General features: G+C 38.8%; 1 protein-coding gene across 1 annotated transcript; it reads left to right on the top strand.

Annotated features, from left to right (window-relative positions):
* Window positions 1-266: 266 nt before the first annotated feature.
* Window positions 267-26,036, top strand: LOC111660678 (vesicle-associated membrane protein-associated protein B/C-like). Its single transcript, XM_023414036.2, has 6 exons — window positions 267-523; window positions 9,566-9,718; window positions 15,533-15,636; window positions 17,231-17,311; window positions 19,630-19,809; window positions 22,339-26,036. The coding sequence occupies exons 1-6, from the start codon at window positions 466-468 to the stop codon at window positions 22,492-22,494; spliced, it is 732 nt and encodes a 243-aa protein (XP_023269804.1). The 5' UTR covers window positions 267-465; the 3' UTR covers window positions 22,495-26,036.
* Window positions 26,037-26,340: the final 304 nt, after the last annotated feature.

The following is a 26,340-nucleotide window of genomic DNA, read 5'->3' as shown; positions in this document are numbered from 1 at the left end:
TTATTTCTTCCACTATGATAATATTTGGTAAACTTAGATGCTGAAGTCTTTGGTCAGAAATGACAACCTTCATGTTTTAGCCACTTCCTTGCACTCAAATATCACACATTGAGGTTTCTTATAAACTGAGGTGGTGGCCCCAACTAGCCCTGGGTGCACCCTGGCATCACCCATCATCACCCATCATCACCCTGCTTCAACCTGCTTCAACCCCCACCCCTCTCTCTTTCTCTGCAGAGGCAGTGACGTCACCGGGCTGTCTCTCACTCCCTTCCTGCTGCATCACAACAGCCGTTAGCAGCTCGAGTAGCACCAGTGACCGGGGGGGGACAGGATCAGGATATCCACCGCTAATTCATTGATAAAATAACTCCGTGGACGTTGCAGCACTTAATAACATCCTAACACGGGGGTAACCGATAGGAACTGGTTGCAGTGCGATAACCCCGCTCCAGCTGTTGGGATATGGCCAGGCCGGAACAGGTTCTGCTCTTGGAGCCTCAGCACGAACTGAAATTCAGAGGTAAGAGAGGGGAGGGCCCGGCTTTGGACGAGAGAGGGGGGGGAACCGCCTCTGCCAGCAGGGTTAGGCGCAGGGGCGGAAGGGGGGCAGGCCAGTATTACGGTAACCAAACTGGGGAGAAGCTGCAGTACATATTTTGATAATATTACCCTCGTATGAAAAGAGCAAGACTGCTCTGAGAGGACGGCAGGTCAACTGACAGCTAGCTAGCTGGATTAGCTTCCGACGGCTAAGCTAGCCAGGCCCTGTCATGCATTCATTCTGCAACCGCTAACACAGGCTCCAAGTGCAAGACAAGGAACATATGTCCACTGGGTAATAGTAATAATAATAAACATATCACAATATAATTGCCCTCTAAATCATTACCTTTCATTGCTCGCAAGCTGCAACATCCTTAGCAGGTCTAGCTAGCTGATATTAGCTCTCTGCTCTGTTGGACAGCCAGCTGTCATTTAATAACTCGACAGCTGATAACTGCAACCTTTGCTGCTTAATATGTTATAGCTACAGGTCATCAACGTGCTCATCGTTTGGGCTCTACAGTCGCTAATAGACGTTTGAGTTAAGCTTGGTATTTGGCTGCAACATGTCACGTTGCTTTAGGCCCAAATAATGTTACATAAACACATATGGTAATATTGTATTTGTAGCAGATTACAGACATCCTGATACGATTTGAAATACTGTACCCTGAATTTAAGATTAAGAAGCTTCATAATTTCACAAAATTTTTAATACTTTTGAGGTAAGCCTCAAAGCACAGTCAAACTTTTATTCTTATAAGGAGTGGGATTTGGAGACATCGAAGCTGCAGCAAATGATTGTTAATCTTCATATTATTTTTTTAGATTAATCGTTTGGTTGTTTTGTTTATAAAATGCCAAAAATTGGCTGTTATACTTTCCCTAAGACTAGAGAGGTCATCACTGTACACATGCATACAATAGCAACAAGGATGCGTGTTGACACTAGTATCAACACTTAAAACAAAACTTTGTATTGCTAGTATTCATGCTTTGGGGATTCATTTGCCTACCCCTAATGTTTGGGTTGTGAAGCCCAAAGTAACCAAAGAATACACTTTCAACAAATCCATCAGCAACAAAAAGTGATGCCTCTGTTTGTCACAAAAGCCAGTGAGCGTCACTGTTGCTGGATGAGCTTCAGCAATCAGCTTCAGACCTGGGTTGGGGTAGAAAACCCATATATGGACATTTTCGCTATTTAGAAATAAAGCAGCTTCCTGGAAACCCATGAAATTATTATTTATAGGTGGATTGTAATTGACACACATGCTTGCTTTGCATAATTTTTTTAACCATACGCCACCTTTGACAGACATCTTTCAACTCTGGCAGCTAACATGATACATATTCCAGTGAGAAACAGCAGCTGGTAGCAGTTATAATGCTACACGAGGCCATTCACAAAGCTAGCTCCACAGGTAAAGAGAAATTACCTTTCTGTGTTGAGAAACATCAACTGGTAGCATGGGTTAAACATACTGTTAACATTTTTTTTTTAAAAAAGAAGGTTGTCATGCGATTTACTTGCTGCACTAGGCGAGAGCACTAGTGTGATCATTCTGGTTATCATATTTGTCATAGTACTATGTAATGTATGAAAATCCTGCTCTTTCCTCGAAATATACCAGGCACTGGATATATACCAGATAATGCAAAAACTCACATTAGAGATGACTGCGGTGTAAACAGGCAGTGCTTCACTCCTGACAAACTGTGCCAATCCAAGATTTAATCAGTATTATTGATCGGCCACATGAAAAGAGACTGCATGACTGTTTTATAATTTTATGGAAAATTGTAAGCATAACAATGTGATGCATTTTTCATCCAGAGCCATCACTCTGATCTTCTACCAGGTATCACCAATTCCCAAATGGAAACTCTAAACACATGTCATAGACACACAAGATAGAGCCTGAGCAATATTCATTACACAACCTTAGACACACAGTAACAGTGTGAGCTGTCTTACCTTAAAACTGGTGTTTATCCCTGCAGTTTCAGTGTAAGACCATCCACAGCCTTCATAAAATCCAGAAGCTGTGACCAGATCACTGGAGCTAACAGCTAATTCTGCATTCTGAGCTAACCGGCAGGTTTCCGTCTTGAGATAATGAACATTTTCCACTCATTGCCTCTGGAATTTGTGCAGATTTAGGCACAAAAACAACCTTTCATGTTGACCTCCTCATAAGCTCTTAATCATTTTGGGTCGTTTTGTACCCCATGCCTGAGAGCGCATCGCACAGATGATAAAACTTCCGAACCCGTCTATATGTTTGGGTTTTTTGGCTGGAAATTGGGATGGACATTATTCACAATGTTCGGACATTTTCAAACGACTCATAGATTAATGGAAGTAATTAGTTGATAATAAAAATAATTTTTAATTGCAGCCCTGTAATAGCACTTCATAACAGTATTCAACACATTAAGCTGCTGTCATGCTAAAGCTGCCTGTGTGTTGAGTGTCTGAGTTGTATCAAAAGATCACAGGTTCAGAGTCCACTATGAGCTTGTGAATTGTGTAATATACAACAAGTCGTTCTATATAAATATATTTTATATAGTCTCTGGACACCTATGTCATAGGGGAATAAGTCACTGTATATCAGGCGTTGGATGCACAGGTAGTACTTGTTAGTATGACCAGTGTATTGTTGGTTATGGTCTTTTCATGGGATTTGTTGACAATAAAAAAAAAAAAAAAGAAATACCAGCATGAAGCAGAAGCACTGTTGCTATGGTTACTTGTAGTTTAATCTTGTACACTGACTTGTGATGAAACTGTTGACAGGTAGCATGTTTGAGGTGTCCTGTTGTATGAGTTTAATGGAAACATCAGTTAAATTAATATTAGTCCCTCTAGGAAACTGGATATTGACAAATCTTTATATTTTTCACATAGCTACACCATAATTTCCGTATTTTCTTATTAACTCAAATATAACGAGTGTTTACAACTTACACTTTCTCCATTTCCCTTATAATTTGGACCAAATTGCAAAGCCTTTCTTGGAAACAGCTAAATAAATTTACAGCTAAATGCAAGCTAGTTTTTAGGAAATTATGAGGAAAGATTCTAGGAAATTAGCTAGGGGTCCCATTAGACAACATGGGACCTCTAAAATAAACCCTTACCAGCGTGTTATAAAACAAAGATAATATGTCAAATCAGATGTGTTGTGTCTTAGACAGACAGAAAGAATATCACATGCCTATGCTCAGGCCCCAAGTAATATGTAGGCACGCAGTGTGAAATAGGCAGTAGGTCTGTTAGTAGCAACTTGTCAGGCCTTGGCTCAGACCATCTGTGGACCAAATACTCAAATGTTAGACTCTGGACTTTTTCATTAATTTTCATCTTCGTCCTGGGTAATATTAACAAATCTTTACAAAAATCTCCCAGCGCCCCACTTTTTATGTGCTATTTATAAAATCCAACCTTAAAAGACAACAGTTTCAAGTATCAGTTCTTCGTAATAGTTTTTTACTGCCACTTGTGGTTTTCGTGAGTTGGACGGTGTCCCAAGAAACTTTCAGGAAGTAGTAGATCAGGTGTACAGTAGTCGGTGGCGTGAGTCCCTTTCATTAAAAGTCTTTAGATGTTAAGCCAGGCTTGTGAGAGTCTGAATTTCCTCTCTGTTTTTGCTCAACGGGTAAGGGAAGTGTCAGTTGCTCTGGATGTTTGCTGAGCTGAAACTTTATCTTCAATCTGGTGTATGTGCTAATTCTGAAATAGCTCTATGTTTCTCCATGCAGCACAAGTGTGCTTCTCACAACTGCAAACTTTATCCTCACTATAGTAGCTGCTGTAGAGGCCCTGTTTGTTGTTTCATTAGAAAACTACACTTGATTTGAAAACTTGGCCTTACCAAGTGGTGGGGTTTGTAATGTTGTATAAGACCACAAGTTAAAATATTATTTGATTAAATGGAAATTGGTCAACAAATGCTGTCTTCACTGTCAACACTTAAGAAGTCAGGAGTTGTGCTTTTCCTAAAAATACTTTCACTGCTACAGCAGCTTGAAAAACATCACCAGACCAACATTGTTTCAAAACCCAAATCAGCCCATACTCATGTGTCTGTTCATGATGTGTATGATAATTACAGATCTTAATATCCTGCAGCAAAGTAACAAAAATCATTGGCTGCAAATATTTTTTTTGCCTCCTTTTAAACATAGGATAATTTATGAAAAATGTTTATTTTATATGGTTTTTAACGATACTGTAAAGTTCTAAAATGAAACTTGGTTTTCCGTAAGTCTGACTGTAAAATGTAAAATGTGTGGTATTGGCACTGTATCCTCTAAGTTTGGGAAGTCGTACGTTCTTTCGTCATTGCCCCTCACTTGACTATGAATTAGCTTTGCTTTCACTCGAGGTAGTGGAAAAACACAGGAGTGACTAACACTTGCCAGTTAGCTACCTGGATACATTTCACTATATCGGTTCTGGAGTGTCCTGTCAATAAAGAAACTGTTGCCAGTAATAACAGGAGTACATTAATTACATGTAACACTGGTTTTGTGAGAAGGCATGTAAGTAATACACAGAATGGGATTTGTTGGAATTAAACTATGAATATCTGGCCAGTGGTACACTTACTATGATATGTGTAATGTATCGATAATGTTAGAGAAGACTTATTAGAGTCTGGGCTTTCTACAGGGGCAGTGCATTAGCCAGATTAGGTTCACACTTTTTGGTACTGTTCTTACCGTACTCATACTAGAGCTCTTATCCAACACATTTTAGTTTTCTGTTAATGTCATTACCAGTGAAATGAAAAGAAAACCTTACATCAAAGTGGAAATTCAGTCACTTCATTCATCATTTTAGGATGAATCAGAGTGTGAGGTGCTGCTTTCTGTCGTGGTGGGTATTACATGTGAGTGCAATAACTATACTTCTTAATCTATCTGGTGCCTTTGGACCTCTGAATCGTTGCCCACATGTAATATCTTTTTTCAGCAATTTCAAATAGGTCTGGTGCATTTCTCATTGATGGCTGACATATGTGGATGAGATTGAAATCAGATGCACAGATTGTTTTAAGTCAGTTTATAGAAATAACAACTCTTAAATCTGCATATTTATTCAACTGACCTGAAAAACATGAGCCTGTCAATTGCTACTGCCTTCACATTGAGCAAAAATGACACTAACAGGAGAGATACGTTAGTAAGTGGTTTTGCATCCACCTGTTGTTATGTTCATTTTCAATTTGCTAATAAAAAAATTCTGGAAATTTGAAAAATGCTTGAAATATTGCATGCATTTTTATAATTTTTATGCTTGGTTCAAGTGGAAAAGTTAACTAATATGTTCACTGAAGATACTACTCCAATGAAGAGACTGAAAATAGTATAGCAGACGAAAACATAAGATCTGTGCGGAATGATATTAGACTGTTATGTCACCTGACTGGAGAATCTGTGCCACCAGCTGTTTATCTTGAAGAAAGCAACTTCTAACATTTACACAACAGCAGTGGAAGGAAACGTGCATTATTTTGCTATTCTTCAGCCAAATTTCTTGAAATTTCTCAAATAATTTGGAACCTCTCCATTATTTGAGCTGAAATTTCCTGTTTTGTCTATAATTAATCACTATTTACTGATATAGCCATCTGCTCTAATGTCACTGAGGCTGTGGTAGCCAGTGTACAGATGATATAAATTTGTTTTTGTTTACAGAAAACAGAAGTTGATATAGACAATAGGTTGTTGCAAAGAAATATGATACAGGAAAATAATGGAGGAGGCAGAGTGGAAAACTTCTAAAATAACAAACAAAATTAGAGTTCCCTCCATTAAGTAAAATGTTTTGCTGTATCAACACACTGCAGTTGTCGTTATCTCTGCAATAGTATGGACACTTGAAGAAGAAATAAAGGGGGGGCTCTTAACTCTTTAAGACAGTCATGAATATTCATTGAAGACTGTACCTGCTCGACTAGCTCGTGTATTATCCATTTAGCAGGTAACATGAACAGTACAAGTTTAAGAGCTAACAAAGCTGCCAAAAAGTCTGTCTCTTAGAAATTATGTTTGTGTGTTTTGGTTAAATGTAAATAAACACGTTGTGTCTGAAGCCAATGTGAGCTTTTTTCTGTATGAAAGACCTCAGTCTTTCCCTCACCAAGTGTGCCTGAACATGGACAATTTACTGATAAGGTCAAATATGTAAATTAACAACATAACCTCGTTATGTTAACATAAAATGTAATCCAGTTACAGTTTTTAGGACACAGTGTTGCCTACTGACACCTGTGGCTGTCTCTGCTGGTCACACGCCCCCCTGCCTTCAGGTCATACTAAACCGTCAAGAGTCTCGATTGCTAGGCTGCTTGGCTAGTGTTCATATAGCTAACTAAGTTATCAGCTACCATTAGTCCCACTAACCTTTGATAATGTGATGATAATAACAGCAATAATCAAACAGTATAACTGAGGCTGAAGGGAATCCAGGGGTTCTCAGACTTTCATGATTTCACACATTCACATTCCTCTGGGATTCTGGGGGATTTCCAGCAAAGTCTAATTTTCTGTCTGATCACAAACTTAACACTCCTTGCTGATATCTCCACTTCTTTACGTAGTGATGAATCATTTTGGGTTTAACCATCAAATATCACATTACTGACATTGTCAAAACTGGACCCCAGACAGCACGTTACCAACAAATGCATGCAGTTAGAAGTTTATTAGTTACACATTAAAATTAATGCAGTCTCGTATAACTGTCCTGCATTAAATCCTACCTTCATGAAGGTTATAATGTTTTAGAGAGGTGGTGATTGAACAACTTTATAGTTATTTTGCAGGCTGTAGTATGATGCAGATTATATTGCATCATACTTGGAATACTGTTCCTAATATTATGGCCAACCTATTTATATTAGAGTAAATTAAATGATATAAACGTCTCTCATTATATACTTCAACAGCACCACAAACTGCAGCCTCCATACAGTTGAATCAACACCTCTCTAAAACAGCCGAACATTATAACCTTCATAAAGGGAGGGTATATTTCATGGCTTGTGGATTTGACCACATTAGTTTTACCTAGCTGTACATAATAAACTGGCAACTGAGTGTATGCAATTCCTATACTGAGAGATCCTTAACTATACCATAGTTATGAATAGCAGGGCTAAATGGGTGATTTGACACAGCTACTGTATGTGAACTCGCTGGTTATTCCCATGCCTCCCCCACTTTCCCCTCCTTCATGTCCTCATTTCTCTTTATTCCCTCAACCTCAGACATTACTCAAAATTGAGCATTGCCTTGACAACCATATAATTTTCAAAACCAATAGAAATTATTAGATACTAATTGGACTTAGTTGCTGTCCACCAAGGTTTATGGCTTTTTAAAGACGCTAAGACCAGAAAAATATGTCAAAACACCGACTTAAAGACATGAATGAAATGACCAATTTTTGAAAATGAACTTAAAGCTATCTTTACTTACTCCATTAAAAAATACACTGACAGTCTAGTCCTGCATTGTGGATGGATTAGATTTGGCACAGTGTTACTATGCTGTGGCTTTTGTTGTAAATGTTTTCTGCATTATTGACGAATCTGTAGAGCAGCTTAATGCATCTGGCCTTGTGAGAGCCTCAGTGAGATGTGGCCTGCATCAACAATGATAGCTGTAATTAGTTAAAGCCAAACTGCATCAGCTACTCTCCTCATGGTAGTGCAGTAGTTGAAGTCTGTGATTTATAGATTTGTACACACAGTTTATTCTTTAAAGGTTTAAAAGGTTATTCTTTGTAAATTGATACTAGAACTCCTTTTCTTTATCAAGAGGACAGATGAGGCATCATTTGTCATATATTTACAGTAGCCCAGCTCTCACTATGCCGTGCTACTAAGACATAATATTTGGGACTTTAATGCGAGAAACAGATTGGAATTATTTATCTTGAGGACAGCTTCAAGTCAAACGTTTTAAAAACCTGCAGTAGTTGAATTGGCAGTAAAACCATGTTTATCTGAATGTCAGATCAAATAAAGAAAATATGTGAAAGAAGATCCAAACTCTGGGTAGCAGACAAAATTTGTTATAATTAAAGTCAAATCCAGTAAAGCTTTGGTAGACCACATTTAAATGTGGTAGCATACATGTCACATATTTTTTACAGTTTTTGCCCAATGGTATTTCAGTCAGCTAATTTATCTAAACATTCCCATTGTTTAAAAAGCTCTGATTAGCCTTGGTATGCTTTGTGTACACAGTATAATAGTTTGTTTTTGGTAGAATCAGTGTTTTATATTTAGTTGATGTTTTTAAATTTGGTCTTTTATTGTGACAAAAAAGTGTCTCAATGTTAGTGCTGCCATATATTAAGAGCTGCAACAATTATTTGACATATATGACATCTGCTCAATAAAATTAAGCTCCCACTCTACACTCTTCTTTGTGATGTCAGTTTAAGACATGACATTTAAAATAAAATATTAAGAACTGTGTCTACCTGAAGCTCTCTAACTATTGTTTTTTGTTTTTCTTCCTGGTGCTTTTTCTGCAGCAGTGTATGATGGATTTGCATTTTGAAGTATTTTGATCAGTTCACTTAGGGAAACTCATTTGATTTGGTTTGTATGTCATTTTCTCACTGCGCAGGTTACACACATTATGTGCTTGTTTGAGTTTGTATTCATTCGCCATCAGTCATGTACACGTGTTGTTTTCTTCTTCCTTTTGGCATTCAAACAATTGTATGAGATCAGTGTCTTTGAGGGAGTGGCTTTGGCTAACATCAACATTTAAATGGATCTCTGTCCAGTTTTAAATGAGATAACTGATTTGTTGCCATTTTCTGTGACTTGTATAGTTTAAGTTTTGTCCCCCTTTTTCCTGTTTCAGTCTTTGATAATCCTTAAAGATTGCACTCTTTAGAGGACATTATATATAATTGTGAAAGAGAACATAAAGATCTTTTCAAAAACTGATTTTTAAGTGTCCACCTTGTCTCCCTTCTTCACAGGTCCATTCTCAGACGTGGTCACCACAAATCTCAAGCTCTCCAACCCAACAGACAGGAATGTGTGTTTCAAGGTGAAGACAACAGCACCGCGCCGGTACTGTGTGCGGCCAAACAGCGGAATCATCGATGCAGGCACCTCAATCAACGTATCAGGTAAAAAATGAGGAAACTGAGGCATGAAAGTAGTGTAAAGCAAGTAGTCTTCCAGATAACTTTATTTACTTACTTATTTACCTATAGGCAACTTAAGCATGTTGCATTAGTCAGTCACTAGAAATTTAATTTGACAGGTTAGATAATCTGTCTTTATCGGATGAAATACAAAACATTTGCTTGTTACAGTTTCTTGGACATGAGGGTCTTCTTCCTTTTTCTGTATACATCTTTTTCACTGTAAGTCTAGACTACAAGATTGATAATGAAAATAATCATGAGTTGCAGCCTTAGTCATTACAGCAAGGACTTATGAGACTGAATATCTGAGTACATCTGACTGTGGATTTATTTGTGTCTTAATTAAAATAAAATACAAGTATATGTGAGAATGGCTCAGTGTAAGGAAGGAAGGCCAACTATTATCTCCCTCCTATCCTATATGGGTATTTTCTTTTTACATAAACACCCACACTTCTTCTTCCTCTTTACGAAGTATCCCCTTGTCGTCTCAAGTCCCTCCTGGCAGGCCTTATTCTCAGTCATACACTTGGAGGGAGACAGGTACAGTCTAATGTTTCCACCCTGTGCCTCCTCTGCCATTTACAGCCACGGACTCATTTTACAACCTCTCCTATCTGGTGTCAACAACTGCAAAGTGTGTCAGTGGGGCCTGCTGTCAGCAGTGGGCGAAAAAATCAGCACATCCACTCTGTCAGTCGCCGTCACAGATTTGAGTCCCAAAAGAAGAGTGCTTTTCTGAGAAGGTAGTCAAATGCAGTCAAATGTAGTCGGCAAGCATGTAGGCACGGTCTGTAACCTCTTTCTGTCCAATCTGTCTTCAGGGAGAACTCAAGTACTCAAGGTTGACTTTTGTTATAGTAACATTGCATTATAGCTGAAGTACCCTGTGGGTACTAGTGCGTACGCTGGAGGATGCAGGTGATGCCATACCCAGTCCTGCCAGTGGATTCACACTATTCCAGTGATCATCAGGAGGTGGTAAAATACAGCAATAAACCAGCAAAAGCAGTGAAGAAGAAGACTGTAAGCAGATAAACATGGACAATGCAGGTTTCAAAATGCAGCATTCAAGTATCGGACTTGCTACTGTTTTTATACGGAAGGAAATGTTAGACCTCAAAGAGACACACAATGTTTTTTGTGTAACACTAAATATAAACACAACTTTTGTTTGTTTTCAAGACAACTCCACGGGGCAACGCTGCCTTGTTCTTTCTTCCTGGTCTAAAAAGCTGGATGACTGCTAATTGTTGAAAATCTCACAACACATGGGACAGGTTTAGCTGAGTGAAATAAACCCTTCTTGGTTGTCTTACCAGCATTATTAATAAAAATGTTCTTGTTTTAAAGATATTCTGAAAGCACAAATAGTCCTTCCCAAAATAACATCATCCATGCTGATGTATTCAGGCAAAAGTATTGTTATACCGAGTGTTTGTGAGGACAGGGTCTGTAACTTGCTGTGGTCCATTTTGTCTCATTTTTGACCTGCAATTTTTTTAACAGAGCAACACAAAAGCTACGTAGACATGCACTCTACTCGAGGTGAGAGAGAACTGTCTGCCACAGGATACCTACAAACCCAAGATGTGTCATCTGCTGGCTTAGCTGAGGATAGACACAGTGCTTTTGAAGCTCAACCCTTCTGTAACTTTATATGTAGAATGTAGCCGAGACCACAGGAATGTTGCTGAGCTTGATTGGTGTTATGTAGCAGCATCCAGTGGAAAAATATGTGGCGTGAATGTTTCAAAAATCCTTGTGTCCACAAATATTGAGCTTCTTCTGGGAACATGTCAGACATTTGTCTGACATGTTTGGGTCGTATTATCATTCCAAGAGAGTCTGAAAGCAAGTATACCACATTAAAAAATAACTATTCTTTTGTTGCAGTTATCAGTATAAGCTTCTTTAGCACATCCATATTCATGTTCATATTCCACACAAAGGGTCTCTTCCAACATTCACAAGTAACTATGTGCTGCTGTCACATTTTCATGCTGCAGTTAATGTGGCCAAAAACATCACAGTAAACTGTATTATCATAGAACTGATCAAACTTTCCTGACATACTACTATTAGTGCTGAAATGGAGTAAAATTACTTCATACCACAATGTCTTTGCATTCAATCAAACCAAACAAACTGAACAGTGAAATGTATCTTGCAGCTTTGTTGGACAAACATCAAATACACTAAAAACGCCCTAAACAAAAGCAGGTTGTTTGTTTAAAGTTAAATACATTTGATTGGAAATCGCTTCAAATGCACCATATGTGATTCTATACATGCACCCATTTATGTTTTCATACATGTAAATAGTTGTAAAAGAGCCAAAAAATCCTGTACACTGATGATCATTTGTACTTTATTTACGACTTTTATGGCCCTCAGACCTTCATGAGGCAAAATGCTAATGCTTTAGAACATGATTAAGATGTACCACAGGATAGTGTTGTCAGAGAGACAGCCAGAGTTGAAGCTCCCATGTGAGGAAGAACATAATTTGCCCAATTTTGACACAGGGATTTTCCTCTTTGTCAGTCATGTAAGATGTGGCTCTCAGTGATCGTTTGTCAACAAGCTGATGTTAGCATAGCAAGTCATAGGGAGTGTAGCTAGAGCTAGACAGACAAGAAACCTGGTTCTCTGGTGCTGCTGTTTGGCTGATTAAAAACACACTAAACAAAATAAAACTTTTCATAAAAGACAGGAGCCTTCTGAAAATGCAAATAATCAATTACGGTAAAAGTTAAAGTGGTGTAGTAATGCTGTATGTACATCTCCATTTTCCAACTTCATTTGCTATTTTACCCAGCAACAACATTCTTATAACAGGACTTGACATCTGAGTAGTAGCAGATTCCTTCAAAAGTGTGGTGGATTGAAGTGCTGGTGAATGGTGGGTTATTTCCCATCCTGTAATAAGCCTGGTGGTATATAGTCAGTACCTTTTTTTCCTTTTGAATTATATTGAATAAGAAGGACCCAGGAGAACACGCTCAGGAGTGTGAGACCCCGCTTCCCCGAGAAGCCTGAATATGAATACGTTTTATGAGTGTTTGCTGTTACATGTCGGCAAGTATTCCCTCCGGACCTGTATCTGAACAGCTATGCTTGACTTCACTCTCTTCCCCGCTCCCACGCTATATTGTCTCAGTAGGTTTGCTGATCTTTGACCAGGTTTTGCGTTGAGTAATACTGAACAAAGTGGACAGGAAACACCCTTTTACACGTAAGGCTTCTCTGAATGGCTTCTCTGAATGGTGTGAAAAGGTCACTGATACTGAGCTGTATGGTGTCATGTGTCTTGGCATGTCTCATTTCATATCATGATGTGTCATAATGTTCAGTTAAAGTAAAGTAAAGACTGACAAGTGGTGAATTTATCTCATATTATTGTCTGTATATTTTCAAATATAGATTTTGTTTTGTGTTACATGCTGCTGAGAATTCACCTTCAATGGGTCAGGGAAATGCTGAAGTCTCATGTTTTATTCTTTTATTGACGCTAAGTGACATAATATGAGCTACATGGCACCATAGTTTTTAAACTGAACTGAGCGATGAATGTCTTTGTTGTTAAACCAATAGCTAAAGAGTGGTGATGAAACATAAATTTGACTAAACAAATTAAACCAAACTATTTTGATAATTGATTGAAGGTTCAAGTAATTTTTCAAGCAAAAAATACCAAACCTTCTGTGATTCTAGCCTCTTAGTTCTGCTTTTGTCTGTTTTTATAAAACTGTAAATGGACAGTTAATTTGTTAATAAAGATAACAGCTGTTTAGTTTTTTTTTTTTAAATTCAGATTAAATGATCATGTATTCCCTACTATAAAGAATCATCTGCAGGCTTAACCCTAACCTCTGTAAGTTCTCCAGGGTAAAAAGTTAGCGGTAATTCTGTTGTGAGCGTCTTGTCCCGTGTGACATAGTCAATTAGTGACAGGAAACGAAAGTTTTCTTACCCCCCTCCCTCACCCTTCGTTCCATTCATTATCAACAAGCAGGCAGGCGATTACCATCCCGCTTGACCATCATGTTAACTACAATTAGCCTTTGTGAGTGTTATTAATGTCTGTCCAACATAAAGTAAGAATACTAAATCACGCCATTAGCAGAAGTAGCTTTTTGTAAAGGTGTGTTCAAAGGCTGTAAATCAAAGATAAATTTTATAATTTTTTCCCCTACTGTGGAAATGTCTTTTTCATCTCAGGCTTTGGCTCAGGACCTTTTTATGTTGCTCAAAGAACTTACATGCTTTCCTGCCTCCATTCTCTATTATTGTCCCCTTGGACCCTAAGGTGGATGGCCGTGCAAATTGGGTCTGACTGAAACAGGACGTTCTCAATCTGTTCGTGCCGTCTGTTTCTGGTTTGCGATATTGAACTGCCCTGATTGCTGTAATGGTGCACTACATCTCTGAGGTTTTCCACTCTAGGGAGAATTGGCATGTGCCATATATGAAAACCATCCTGATAGCTACACCGGCTTTGAAATTAGGAGGTCATTTGTTTCTTGTCAAAGCCAAAGAATCATGCCAGCATTGCAGACATAGTTGGTACTGATGTCAAAATATGTCTTTGAATTACACCTCATTTAAAAGAGGACAAAAAGATCAGCCATCAATAGACATTTTCATCAGCTCTGCACTTCCAGCCCACTTAACTTGAACGCTGACATGAAAAAGTGATTGTAAATCATCGTTGCAGTTCTAAAATACCTTCTCAGTCATTGGAATGACATCAAATAACACACCATAGGCTGAAGCGACTGATGTGGTGATGGGTTAAAGTTGTATTCCAACTCCACACCTGCTTTTTGTTAGAGTGATATGTAATGTTAAGAAAGAAAAAGGCAGGGTTGGAAGCTGTTAGCAAGATTACCCCCTTGGGAATTTGTAGATCTGTCAGTGTTTCACCGTCATGGTAACACGAACATAGAAATAAATCATCCCCACCATGTTTTTTTTTTTTTTTTCAAGCAGCAGGGGCAAGCCCAGTTTCTTGAAGACATGGAGGCCTTAGTTTACCGTTTGACAAATACATGGGTATTTGATCCTTACTAATTCCTCTTAAATCTGAGGAGCCAACACAAGAGTTTAGAAAGGGAAAGAGATGGAAAGTTGCTGACAACGAAGAAGGAAGAGCCTAATTGCTGGCGCTCCGTAAGTGTTCATACTTGGGACAGAAGATTTTTTTTTTTATCATTGAGATTCACCCACAAATCATGTTGCATTCTTGTGTGTCTGCTGCAGTTTGGATGATACTAATAAGAGCTTTTTTACACTTTTTCCTGAACCTCCTGATGATGAGGTTTAAAATAGGGGGAAATAAAATTAGGCTAGTCACTACAAAGCAAAATTATAATACTAATTCTGTGTTGGGACTTCCTGGTCACCTTTGTCACTTATCATCCCTATGTTTTCTGTCACTCCTAATTTTATCTGTTAACTAAAGACAAATAAATAAGGATTTTGTCCATAAATATTTTCACAAAATAAGCAAAGATTAGAGAAAAGTCTGAAAAAAATAAAGAACAATATAGCAGAACAATATAGTCTGATCTATCTTTGGAGCCCTTGGAGGGGTCCCAACCCCAGAACTACTGCCCTTAAGTATTATTTTAATAATCCTACAGAGCCTACAGATTTGCTGTGATTTCATAGCATGCTCTTAACATTTCTTTTCATAATAGCAAAGAAGAAAATCCTGAAATCTTTACGTCAGGTGCATAGGACATATGTTTTCCTCCCTATGCTGACACTGATCATTTTGTATTTCAGTTATGCTGCAGCCTTTTGACTACGACCCCAATGAGAAGAGCAAACACAAGTTCATGGTCCAGTCCATGTTAGCGCCTCCTGACATGACTGACATGGAGGGAGTGGTGAGTGTGTCTCATCTTCTTGAAATTAATTTTCACCATCATTCACTGTATATGTAGGTCTTGAAAAGCATTGAAATGCAAGAAAGTATTGAACCGTATTACAAATGTTACAAAGGTGTTTAATATCTTTTCTTGCCTGCGACAGTCAGGAGATGTTATACATCACAACAAGTGAGACTGGTGTCACAGTGGATTGTTCATGCATGAGGCTTTTTCATTGTTTTTTATGGAGTTAATATGCATTATTACTACTAGTGCTATCCACAGTAGGAAGGGAGTTCATCAAATCATAATGGGCAAGTGTCAGTTTTAGATTACATCTAATTTAGTGAACACTACAGAAACTCTGATGAGTGGGTTCAAAGAATTTCTCACAGGGGCAGACCCTTAACAACACAGGAAATATATCCAATGAATGTAACATTAAGGAAAGAGGTGGTTGATTTGCATCTCCCCGCCTTGATGAGAGCCTCCATCGCAGTGCTGACACACAGCAATAAAAAAACACAATGAACGCAGTTTAGTCATAACAGCATGTGTTGTCTCAAAGTCATCTCTGCAGTCACTGGCCAACATACATACAGTAAATCATTATTAATATGCTAACAATGGTTTTAAGAATTTGGTATGCTATTGTGACACACACACACACACACACAACCTGAGCAACGATTACAAAAGAGACACTGTACTGAGGCAGAGCCTGAACCCCAGTGGGGTATTGTGCAAGCCTGTGATTGTAGCAGAGGTTAGACTTGAAAGCAGATTTTTGAAGTTGGATTTTAAGAGGAGCACAACAGAGAGAGAGTACAGTCCTCCTGGTGGTAAATTTATGTCCATTGTTGTTTCACACGAGATGTGGAGCCGGGGAACAATGGACAGAGCAGATCTCCCTGATAACAGTCCAGCTGTTGATAAAATGTGAAAAATGCACATTGAGGATCACAGTCACATTTACAGCCACAGCCTGAATGAGAAGTAATTACAAGTATTTAAACAGCATTTTGCAGTTGTGGTGTACGTTTACGGCTTAACTTTACCACTTTTCCTCTGAAGAAATTTCCATTTGGTGTGGGATTCGAACAGGCAACCTTGGGATTACAAGCCTTTAAGGGTTTTTTTCTAAACATCAGGCTTCTGCCACCCAGTTTGAACAACAGCAAGATTGGCAAACTTTACATTTAACCCCTTGGACTGTCTTATAGGGGCTAACATATTCTAGAAAGCTTAATTATGAAATGATTTTTTTCCCCCTCTTTTTGAGAACATGCATATCCTATCAATATCTAAAATTTACCTTTCAGTGTCTTAGAAAACATCCATACAACATCCATTGTCTTACACTTAATGAATCTAAAGTGTCCCTATTGTTCCTACTGGTTTTCTGTCAGTCTTTGCCCAGTATGAAAACAGTATTAAATTGCGTTCTAAGTGGTATTAAAAAGGTCTTCAAATGTGGGACCACTACAGAAACCCTGTTTAAACATGTAACATTGAAAGATAGATTTATAAATGTTGCTGTTACTCCAGTTTGGTTTTGGATTTTTCACCAACCATTGCAATCTTCACTTTTACCTCGATCACATGAATCCAGTGGAAGGAGGCTAAGCCAGAGGAGCTGATGGACTCCAAGCTGAGGTGTGTTTTTGAGATGCCAGTGGAGAACGAAAAAACGGTAAGCACATGCTCTTGCTCCTCTTGTCTATTTATTGGACCGTGTTGGTTTTTGTTGTCACTACAGATTGTATATCAAAGAGACTACATCTCATTGCCAAACTAATTTTAATTCTTTTTAATTCTTTATTTATCATGCTGCTGGTTTTCATCAAATGTAAAAAATAATTATTTTAATGCTTCTTTCTGTACAGTACAACATTTCTTTAATATTTGTCCTAAGGAGGTTCTACATTATTTATAGGGTACAATGTTTATTATTGTTTTCCAGCACTCCGCTGCTGTATCTGCGTTCTCTTTCTCTGCCTTTGTCTCAGCTGTCCCATCTCAGTCTTCATCTCTCCTCTTCTTTTTGCTCTCTCATTCTTAATCTTTCTATCTTGTCTATGCTGTCTCTCTCTCTCCACCCTGTCCTACTTTCCTCCACCTCCACCTTTCTCTCCTTTCCTCACCCATACTCTCAGGCATCAACAACCCTTCAGAGGGTCACTTTGTTCAGTCTCACATGCGCTTTATTATTGTTGCGATTCCTCTCAGACCCCACACAACTGTGGAGGCATTATCTCGTCATGTTATGAGCTGAGTCTACGGGCTTCATGAACACCAGGAGGGAAAAGGACCTGTAGTAGTTGTTTTCAATTCATTATGAGCTGTGCGATACATACACATGGCTCCCAGTCAGCACTGCGCTCCACAGAGTCCGTTAGAGGGAGATAATGCTGATAGAAACCAGCTTGATCCATTTATGAAAGGCACCCCTGGGTGAACTCTTCTACAAACACAGAGATAGGAGGCACTGAACAAGCATTAAACCTTGCAGAGAGGCTGGAGCACATTTGATGGTTATGCAGCACAGACTTTCCTCCATAAGCTGATGTTTTGGCACAAATATGCCTTTTTCAAAGCTTAAAGACTAAAACAAATAATATCATATTTAAAGCTTCCAGATATTTAAAATCTTACAGAAATTTATATACACTGTATAGAAAGCACAGCACATATATTCTTCAACACTACATATAGTGAACAGTATAATCTGGGTAGATTTCCCACAGAAAAACCAAGAAAACAATGAATGACTATTATCTTCAATATAAAGAGTGTAACCCAATATGGATGCATGTAAAAAAGTACAAATGTATAAGGAAAATACAAAGTAGATCAATAGATAAATACTCTGTCTTTACAATTTGACAGTAGAAAATTCTGAAAATGCTATCACTGTGACATTGTGAAGAATATTATGGAAAGAAATTGTAGTATAATATGTAAATAAGCAATATGCAAAACAACAAAGTGAAGACACTCCATAACCATGCATATAACAAAGTATTAAGGTAAACAACAGGGTTACTAAAGTAGCACACGACAAAGAACAGTACCAGCTATGAAAGGTGCAGTATACATAAGAGTATATCCATATAAGGCTAGGCTAAGGTGAAAACAGAAATCATAAATATTATGTAACCCCAGCTAGTCTTGTTGCATAAATGTCTAAATAACTAGACTGTGGGAATGGTGAACAGTAAACATCGTCATAATACATTATACAGCTGTTACAATGCAATAAAATAACACTAAACAAGAGCCATTTGTAAGTGCTGAGCCACATATAAAAATAAATAAAGAGAATCTGTCTATATTTACTACCCTACTAATAGACCTTTTGAAATAATTAATAGGAACGAGGTAAAGAGAAATCGTCATTTAGTGTACATACTGTATGTGTATATAGTGTGTGTATATATATCGTCTAGTGTGTTTATGCAATAGGCGCCTCTCTGTTTAAGTCTGGCTATGATATCTCCTTTAGGAAAGATTTTGACTGCCTCTGCAATATGTAATTGAAAGGTTTTTTTGTTTGGCCTACATAAGCCATGCCACATGGTCATTTGAGCATTTAAATTACATTAGCAGGATTGCAATTTATGAAGCTATTCATTTGCTTTTTTTTATTTTTCCCCTGCTGGGATAAAAGAAGACTTTGCTGTTGAACATATTATCACAGTGCACACTTAGTTTTGAAGCTTGTTAGCGGTCTTCGATTTTTAAGACATCTTGTGCAGTTAACTGACCTTCTTACACTTTGGAGCATGTTGGCCTCATAATGGACTGTAGAGCTAGGAGGCTTCAGATGAGGCTCTGTTTCTGTAGGCTTGTGTTTTCCATACATGATAGACATGAAAGTCTGCAAGTCCCCCAAATGTAAACTGTACCTGTGTGCCAGCAAAACCATTGCTCAGAGTTACCATAGAAACATTTCAGAAACAACAGTCTACATATTACGTTATAACTTGTGCCCATCTAACCCACTCACAGCATGACATGGAGTCCAACAAGATGATGTCATCCAGCTTGCTGAAGTCAGACTCGTCTGCGCTGCCTGCAAAGTCACTGAGCTCCACCCTTGATGACGGGGAGGTAAAGAAAATCATGGAGGAGTGTAAGAGGCTGCAGATGGAGGCTCAGAGGCTACGGGAAGAAAACAAACAGATCAGGGTGAGTGAGATGACTCAAGGACCAGAGTCGGTTCATTTTTCTGTTATTCATTTTGCTTTATTCTCCTGTGCAGTGGTTCACTAAAGACACATGTACCCCGCCAGTCTCCCTGTCAGGGATGATAAAGGATGTGCATGGTTTCCCCAAGGAATTTGTTTACTGGAGGTGGTGAACCACTGATGATACAAATCCAGCTGTTCACTGATTATCAAATCAATCATCAAGTTTTTCTTTTTTAATTTCAACAAAACAAACCTACCTATGTTGGCATCGATCAATCAGTCACCTGCTGAGCTTAATCAGACAGATTCTGATGCATCTTGTTATCCACGTTACATGATGGTTTAAACAATCGCCTCACTCATTAAATCTGTGGCCTTTGTTGTGCGATGTAGTACCACTGCTTGTTTTCCTTAAAGCTTAATCCACCCAAAGATTATATCTTATGAAAACGTAATAATCATGGCTGTGGCTAAGGAGTGGGTCCTCCACTAATCACATGCTTGCTGGGCACTTTTATTGGTGTGTGAGTGTGCGATCCAATTGGAGAATAGGTAGATACTGGATACAAGTTACTGTCAACAAATCAAATGTTCAGTCAACATATACTATAACTCCAGCCTACAATTGCTTACCAATTATCAACCAACTTACCAATCATTTGGTCTATAAAACATCAGAACGTTGAGCAAAATGCCTATTATATTTTCCCAGAAACCCAAGCTGACATATTTAAGCTTTGAAAATACCCCATCCCATCCACTGGACCCTTTGGCCTTGGTAGCAATACTTTAGTGTGTGTTTTGTCCTGTACTGGGCTCAGTCTTCACAAACCTTGACAAATTATTCATTGTTTGGAAGCTCTAAGTCAACTGATTCTGTCTGTGCAATGAATTTTAGGATCCCATATCACTGCAACAGCTGTTGACACAGAGTTGGCTCAGACTTGTGGCTAGGGCTCCAAGTGTTTGCACACAATAGGTACTACTACTACTACAGGCTTTACATTCCCTTTTATATGCCAAAGGGGGGGAAAAAAAATAGACGAGGCAAAAAAAACCAAACATTTCTACCATGTTTGTGCCTCTGTAACTTTGGGTGAGGATCTGTTGTACTGATTCTGACTTTTTGGTTGTGAAATTCAAAAAGTTACTTTTCAAAGGAGACAAGGACAATGCCTGTAATCAAAAGGGCTGAAGATCAGTAACAGTTTTATTTTGTGTACTTTTTGTGTACTTTTTTTGTACTATTAGATGTTCACTTTACAATCCTAGAAGTCCAAGAAAACACTAAAACCAGCGTATTTTGGTATTGTAAAAACTGACTTTCATAATTGATTAATTAATTGATGCTATTAATAATCAACTAGGGCTATAACCATGGACCATTTTCATTATTGTTAATTTATTATTCCTTGATTGATCAATTAGTTGTTTAGTTGACAGAATGTTATAAAATAGTGAAAAATGTTCATTAGGCACAAAGACAAGCAGCGAATATTCATATTAGACAAGTTGGAACCAGTCGTTGGCATTTTGCTTGAAAAAATTACTACAACGATTAATAGATTATCAAAATTTTTATAAATTAATTTCCTGATTTCCCCTCTAATATGTACTGTACATTCAATCTTGTAGCATATGGTTTAGTTCAGTCAGTGTAGCTTCAGGCTTGAATCAAAGACAGAGGGGAAGTGTTACTCCACCGAATGAACAAAGACAAAAACCTCCCTTCATCTGAATCATCAAAATTTGCAGATGACATCACTGAACATCCAGAGTCTCATTTGTGTTTCTTGATTATTTTTTTCTACTGATTGATGTTCACAATCAAGATAAGCAAATTAGTGGAAATTTGAGTCACACAAAGTTGTTCTTCCAAATGACTCTGCAGCGTCCTCCACCCTTCGCTGTATTTCTTTGAACAGAGACAGTAACTCAAGATTGAGGTTTGCATTAAGTGAAACTGCTCATATCTATAATCAGTGTCAGACCTCAGGGTTCGATGCTCGTAAAGCAGTTGTGCAGATCAATGAGTCTGCCATCAATCACACCGATCAATGAAGTAAGGTTTATTGGGTTTTGTTAAGGTTTGGTTGGAAATGAGTCACATGCACACACATCACAGACAGCCCCTCAAACACCACCAGCACCTCCTCCCCTTTGAGCTCATGCCAGAGGCAGAACGACTGTTGGCTGCTCCTGCGGCTTAGATTAAACTAACAGAGAGCCCCCCCACCCGCTGCTGGGAAATGAAGTGTGTTAAAGCCTGGCGCCTTCTGCAGTCCTCGGGGGATTGGGTCAGATGAAGATTTGAGCAGATTCTATTTCTTTGAGCTAATAAATAAATACTGCCTCATCTTGTTGACTGATTGACAAACTGACCGTGTCTTTTCCCCATGTTGTCTTCTTTCATCTTCATTTTTTATTTCACACTCCCACCACTACAACCACCCCTCTTCCTTTTCCCACACACTTCCTTTCTTTCATCTTATCCCAATTATTTCCTGTCCACTCCTCCCCGTTCCAGGAGGACGATGGTCTGCGGATGAGGAAGAGTAACGTGATGTCATCTCAGCACACCTCGGTTGGCATGAAGAAAGAGGAAGGGTTGAGCGCCCGCACGGTGGCCCTCATCATTCTTTTCTTTGTGGTGGGCGTCATCGTGGGCAAGTTGGTCTTGTAGAGCGCAGAGAAGTTCGGTTGGCCGCAGCATGCTTTCGGGGGATGAAAACAAATCACAGAATGTGGGATTTTGGATCAGAAAACGCCATATCCGCTGGGTGGGGGGTGGTACAAGTTTTGATTCAGTCTAATTTATGTAAAAAAAAAATTTCAAAAGGTAATGTATGAGGAAAAAAAGAAAAAATAATCTTATGAACAAACCTACTGTTACAGGTCTTGCCTCTACGTAATCATCACATAATCATTCTGGCCCTCTTCCCAAAGTTTCATGTATACAGATGACTGGTTGGGTGGGTGGGGGGTAATGGAAACATGACTTAATGCTAGTGATTCAGACCAATGGATTTTCTAACACCGGCGAGGCAGTGTTTGGTGCGATTGAGTCAGTTTGCAATTGTGTGAATGTCATTTTAGTGTATTGCTATTTCTTTTTCTAAATGACGGAGGCCAGATCGTATGTATATGTATACGTAATCCCCCCAACTGTACAGTATATCCAGGTGTTCCTTCCAGCTAAACCCCCTTTAAGGAAGGGATTTACCAGAGCGATGATCCACAAAGTCGGGGTTTCACACAGGGCTATCAAACTGACTCTTCCAATCAGAGGCTTTGTAAAATCGGCTTGTCTTTGATTGTAGAACCTTGATCAGTGTATGAAACACTATACAATAGGTATTTTCTTTCCTCGTGTCCTTTTTATTTTCAGTCTACCTTATTCCTGCCACCTGTCACTAGGTGTTCACCACACCCCCAGTTGTCAGAGGGGGATGTTTGATTGCATGCGTTCACACAGAGTGTTGCATCTGGACTTTTGAATCTAATTTAATTGCTTTTATAATGGTGATAATAATAATGTCATTTGGCTGTAGGTTTGCACAACTACATTTTCTGATTTTCTTTTTTCTCTGTTTTCTGGCATTTTTATGATTTTAATTATTTTTTTTGTTGTTAGGGTTGATGCATTTAAGAATATTGCAGCTACCTGAAATGAGATTTGTAGGATTAGATCGTTTCTGTAAATGTTCTCCAGATGAAAGCCTTGCCTTGTGACCTTGGGCAAGTTATTCTCAGGCCAAGACAGAGGTATATATACAGTACATTAACATATATATATACATACACACACATACACAAACACACGGAAAGCATGCATACATATAGTGAGAGAGAAACCATAAATGGACAGAAGGTGCATGTAGAAGCGAATGGTTTTGGGTTTTCCTGACAACATCAACACCAACTAGGTCTTGTCCTGACAAAAGGACCTTGTTTCCTCATATTTTCCTACTGAGCCATACATTTGTTGACATTATGTTTTGTTTGGGCAAATGTATGTCAGAGATCGACTCAGTTGCTGTGTCTCAAATCACGTACTTCCATACTCACGCCGCTACATAGTGGAGGGGGAGGGACCACCAACGACTTTTCAAATTTGTGGAAATGGTGGCCTAGGAAGGACAAGTGGTCTGCGCCAATCAGGGGTCGTATTAAACAAATATTTTCCATCACTGAAATTTTTTTTTTTTTTGTTCAGCACTGCAGACCCCCCCCCCCCAAGTTCCTGAACCTTTGGGAAGTACTACCCCCTGTTCAGGTACCTTTTTTGGGGTCGATCAATTACCCCGGAACTAAATTTAGACCCTGGCTCCTTCGGTGGAAATGCGCATAGTTCCTCAAATGGTTCCTGGCGAAAGTTCCTACGGTTGAAACTCAACCATATGGGTGCTGCCAGCGCATTGAAGAGCGACGGACTGGAGGCCTTCAAGTGTATGTACCATGGGTCACAGAGGGGTGCAGCCACGTCCCTGCTCTTGAAGCAAGTGCTTGCAAGATCGGAAAAAATCCCACATTCAGGGAGTCTTGCTGATTTCTGATCACTTCCCTGGGAGAAATGTTTCCCAACTTCAAAACTCTGGCTGAAATGGCGCTGGTAATTCCAGTCTCCATTCAAAATAAAATTACGGCCATGAGACTTTGTCTGTCCAAGGCAAAGATCCAAAACCTAATGACAGCTGCCTCTGCAGCAATCTGGTTATGTCCAAGGGAGCACCCGGTTTAAGTTCATGGAGGAAGGTTCGGGCTCGGCTTTGAGTTTGACGACTTTTACCACCCTGACATACAAAGAAAAAAGTCTAACGCAACCTCTTTTGCCGATTGCAGCCTTACTTATATGTCGCAGGAAACAGGAAACAGTAAATCATATGCGCGGAGAAGACAGCAGAAATTTTGGCGGCCGACAATCCCATTCAAATGATGCGATCGTCATTTCCGCTAAGTGCACAATGACAGTGTTTGATTTGAGACAACACTACCCTGTTGGATTACATGCACTACACCAGTGAGTATACTGGGTGCACAGTGTACTACATGTAAGTACTGAACGAAGTTTCCGATTTGAGACACAGCAAGTGTTTTAAGATGGCTGCTGCAGTTCTCAACTGCTGTTCATTTTGCTGTTCTTTTTTTTTTTGTCTGTTTTTCTTTCACTCCACTGCAGGCCTTTGCTCAGTTTTTGGTGTTTGTTCAGCATTTATCTGTTGCTTATTAATGTTATATCCTCACTGCATTTGAAGTTGTGTTCATTTTTAATGCACTAAAGTTACGAGTGTTTCTCCTTTGATCTTCCTGCAGCTTATAACATATTTTTTTCTCAAGCAAGAGGAAAAAAGCATACAGCCTAGCTATAGCCGTGAGGGGATCACATGATGGCATTGTACTGTTCCAGAGCCAATGGTTATTTTTGTGTCAAAAATAAACAAAAGAAAAACATACTCAAATTGTTTCATCTCCCAATTTGCATATTGAAGAATAATGCATTGGAAAGTGTCATTCTACTTTGCATTATTTGAAGGCAGTCGGTTACATTTTATCCCAGTGTATCCTCATAAGATGAGTAGGCAGGAGTGTATTCCACTTTGCTAAACTGAAAATTAAAAAAAAAAAAATTACAAAAATCCACCATCTTTTCATTTATAGCGTAGTAGGAGACAATAGATTTGGCTGGCGGGTAAGAGATGAAAATAAACATGAGCGTGTATTTCTACTGTATCTCTGTAAAGTTGTTGGGTTGAGGATGACTTGCTGCTTAGAGGGAGGGCAGAGCAGACCTGAGCTACAGTCCCATCTTGGGTTGTCGGGCCTGGGTCACACAGTACTTACAGAAAATTATTCTTGTTCAGTTAATCCTGGGTGGAGTATCAGAACATTTAACACAAGGAAAATACTTCCACCTACCAGAATATACTGTTACGTCGGTGTTGGTACTCCAAGTAGGATTAAAGAAACAAAAATAATTACATGTAAATACTAATGGATCCAGGCATAGTTGTCAAACACACTACACTGACCTGTCCTGGAGTCTCTGACCATCACCGTGATCAATGTAAGCAGTCGGAAAACTGTTTTGTATGTATATAAATAAATAAATAAGTCTATCTGAGAAGAAGATTAATATTCCTAGTACAGTAGTCTCTCTGGTGTATAAAAACAACCCAACCTGGTTGGACTATGTAGCATCTTAATAAATTAAATGAATAAAGCCCATACCTAATTGTGTGAAGTCATTTCCTGTTATGCACACAGGGTACAAGGTGTTTTTTCCATTAATAAAATGGCGCCCCCAGGAATCATGGAAGGAAGTGAAAGAATTTGAAGGTTCTCATATTGATACGACTTGTGCAGCACTACTTAAAGTTCAATTCAGAGGTCAATTTATGCACTGAAATGTAAGTGTAGTTTCTTGCTTGTGTGATTTGGTTGTACATCTGTGGTAGCACAGGTCTCTCTTTTTTTCTTAAGCTCACTGCAGACAGCCATTAGCAGAGAGGTTCGGTCCAAGTGATCTCAG

This window comes from Seriola lalandi, unplaced genomic scaffold, assembly GCF_002814215.2.
Source record: "Seriola lalandi dorsalis isolate HSWRI2012SDOR001 ecotype SW California unplaced genomic scaffold, Sedor1 jcf7180002054520, whole genome shotgun sequence".
Taxonomy (NCBI): Eukaryota; Metazoa; Chordata; class Actinopteri; order Carangiformes; family Carangidae; genus Seriola; species Seriola lalandi.
This window is presented reverse-complemented; position numbering and strand designations above follow the sequence as displayed.

What these genes read in the sequence shown, in the direction of transcription:
- LOC111660678 (XM_023414036.2), top strand. Translation starts at nt 466, where the DNA reads ATGGCCAGGCCGGAACAGGTTCTGCTCTTGGAGCCTCAGCACGAACTG. An exon ending in CACCTCAATCAACGTATCAG is followed by an intron (nt 9,719 to 15,532) that starts GTAAAAAATGAG and finishes TTTGTATTTCAG; the next exon opens with TTATGCTGCAGCCTTTTGAC. An exon ending in AAGAAAACAAACAGATCAGG is followed by an intron (nt 19,810 to 22,338) that starts GTGAGTGAGATG and finishes TCCCCGTTCCAG; the next exon opens with GAGGACGATGGTCTGCGGAT.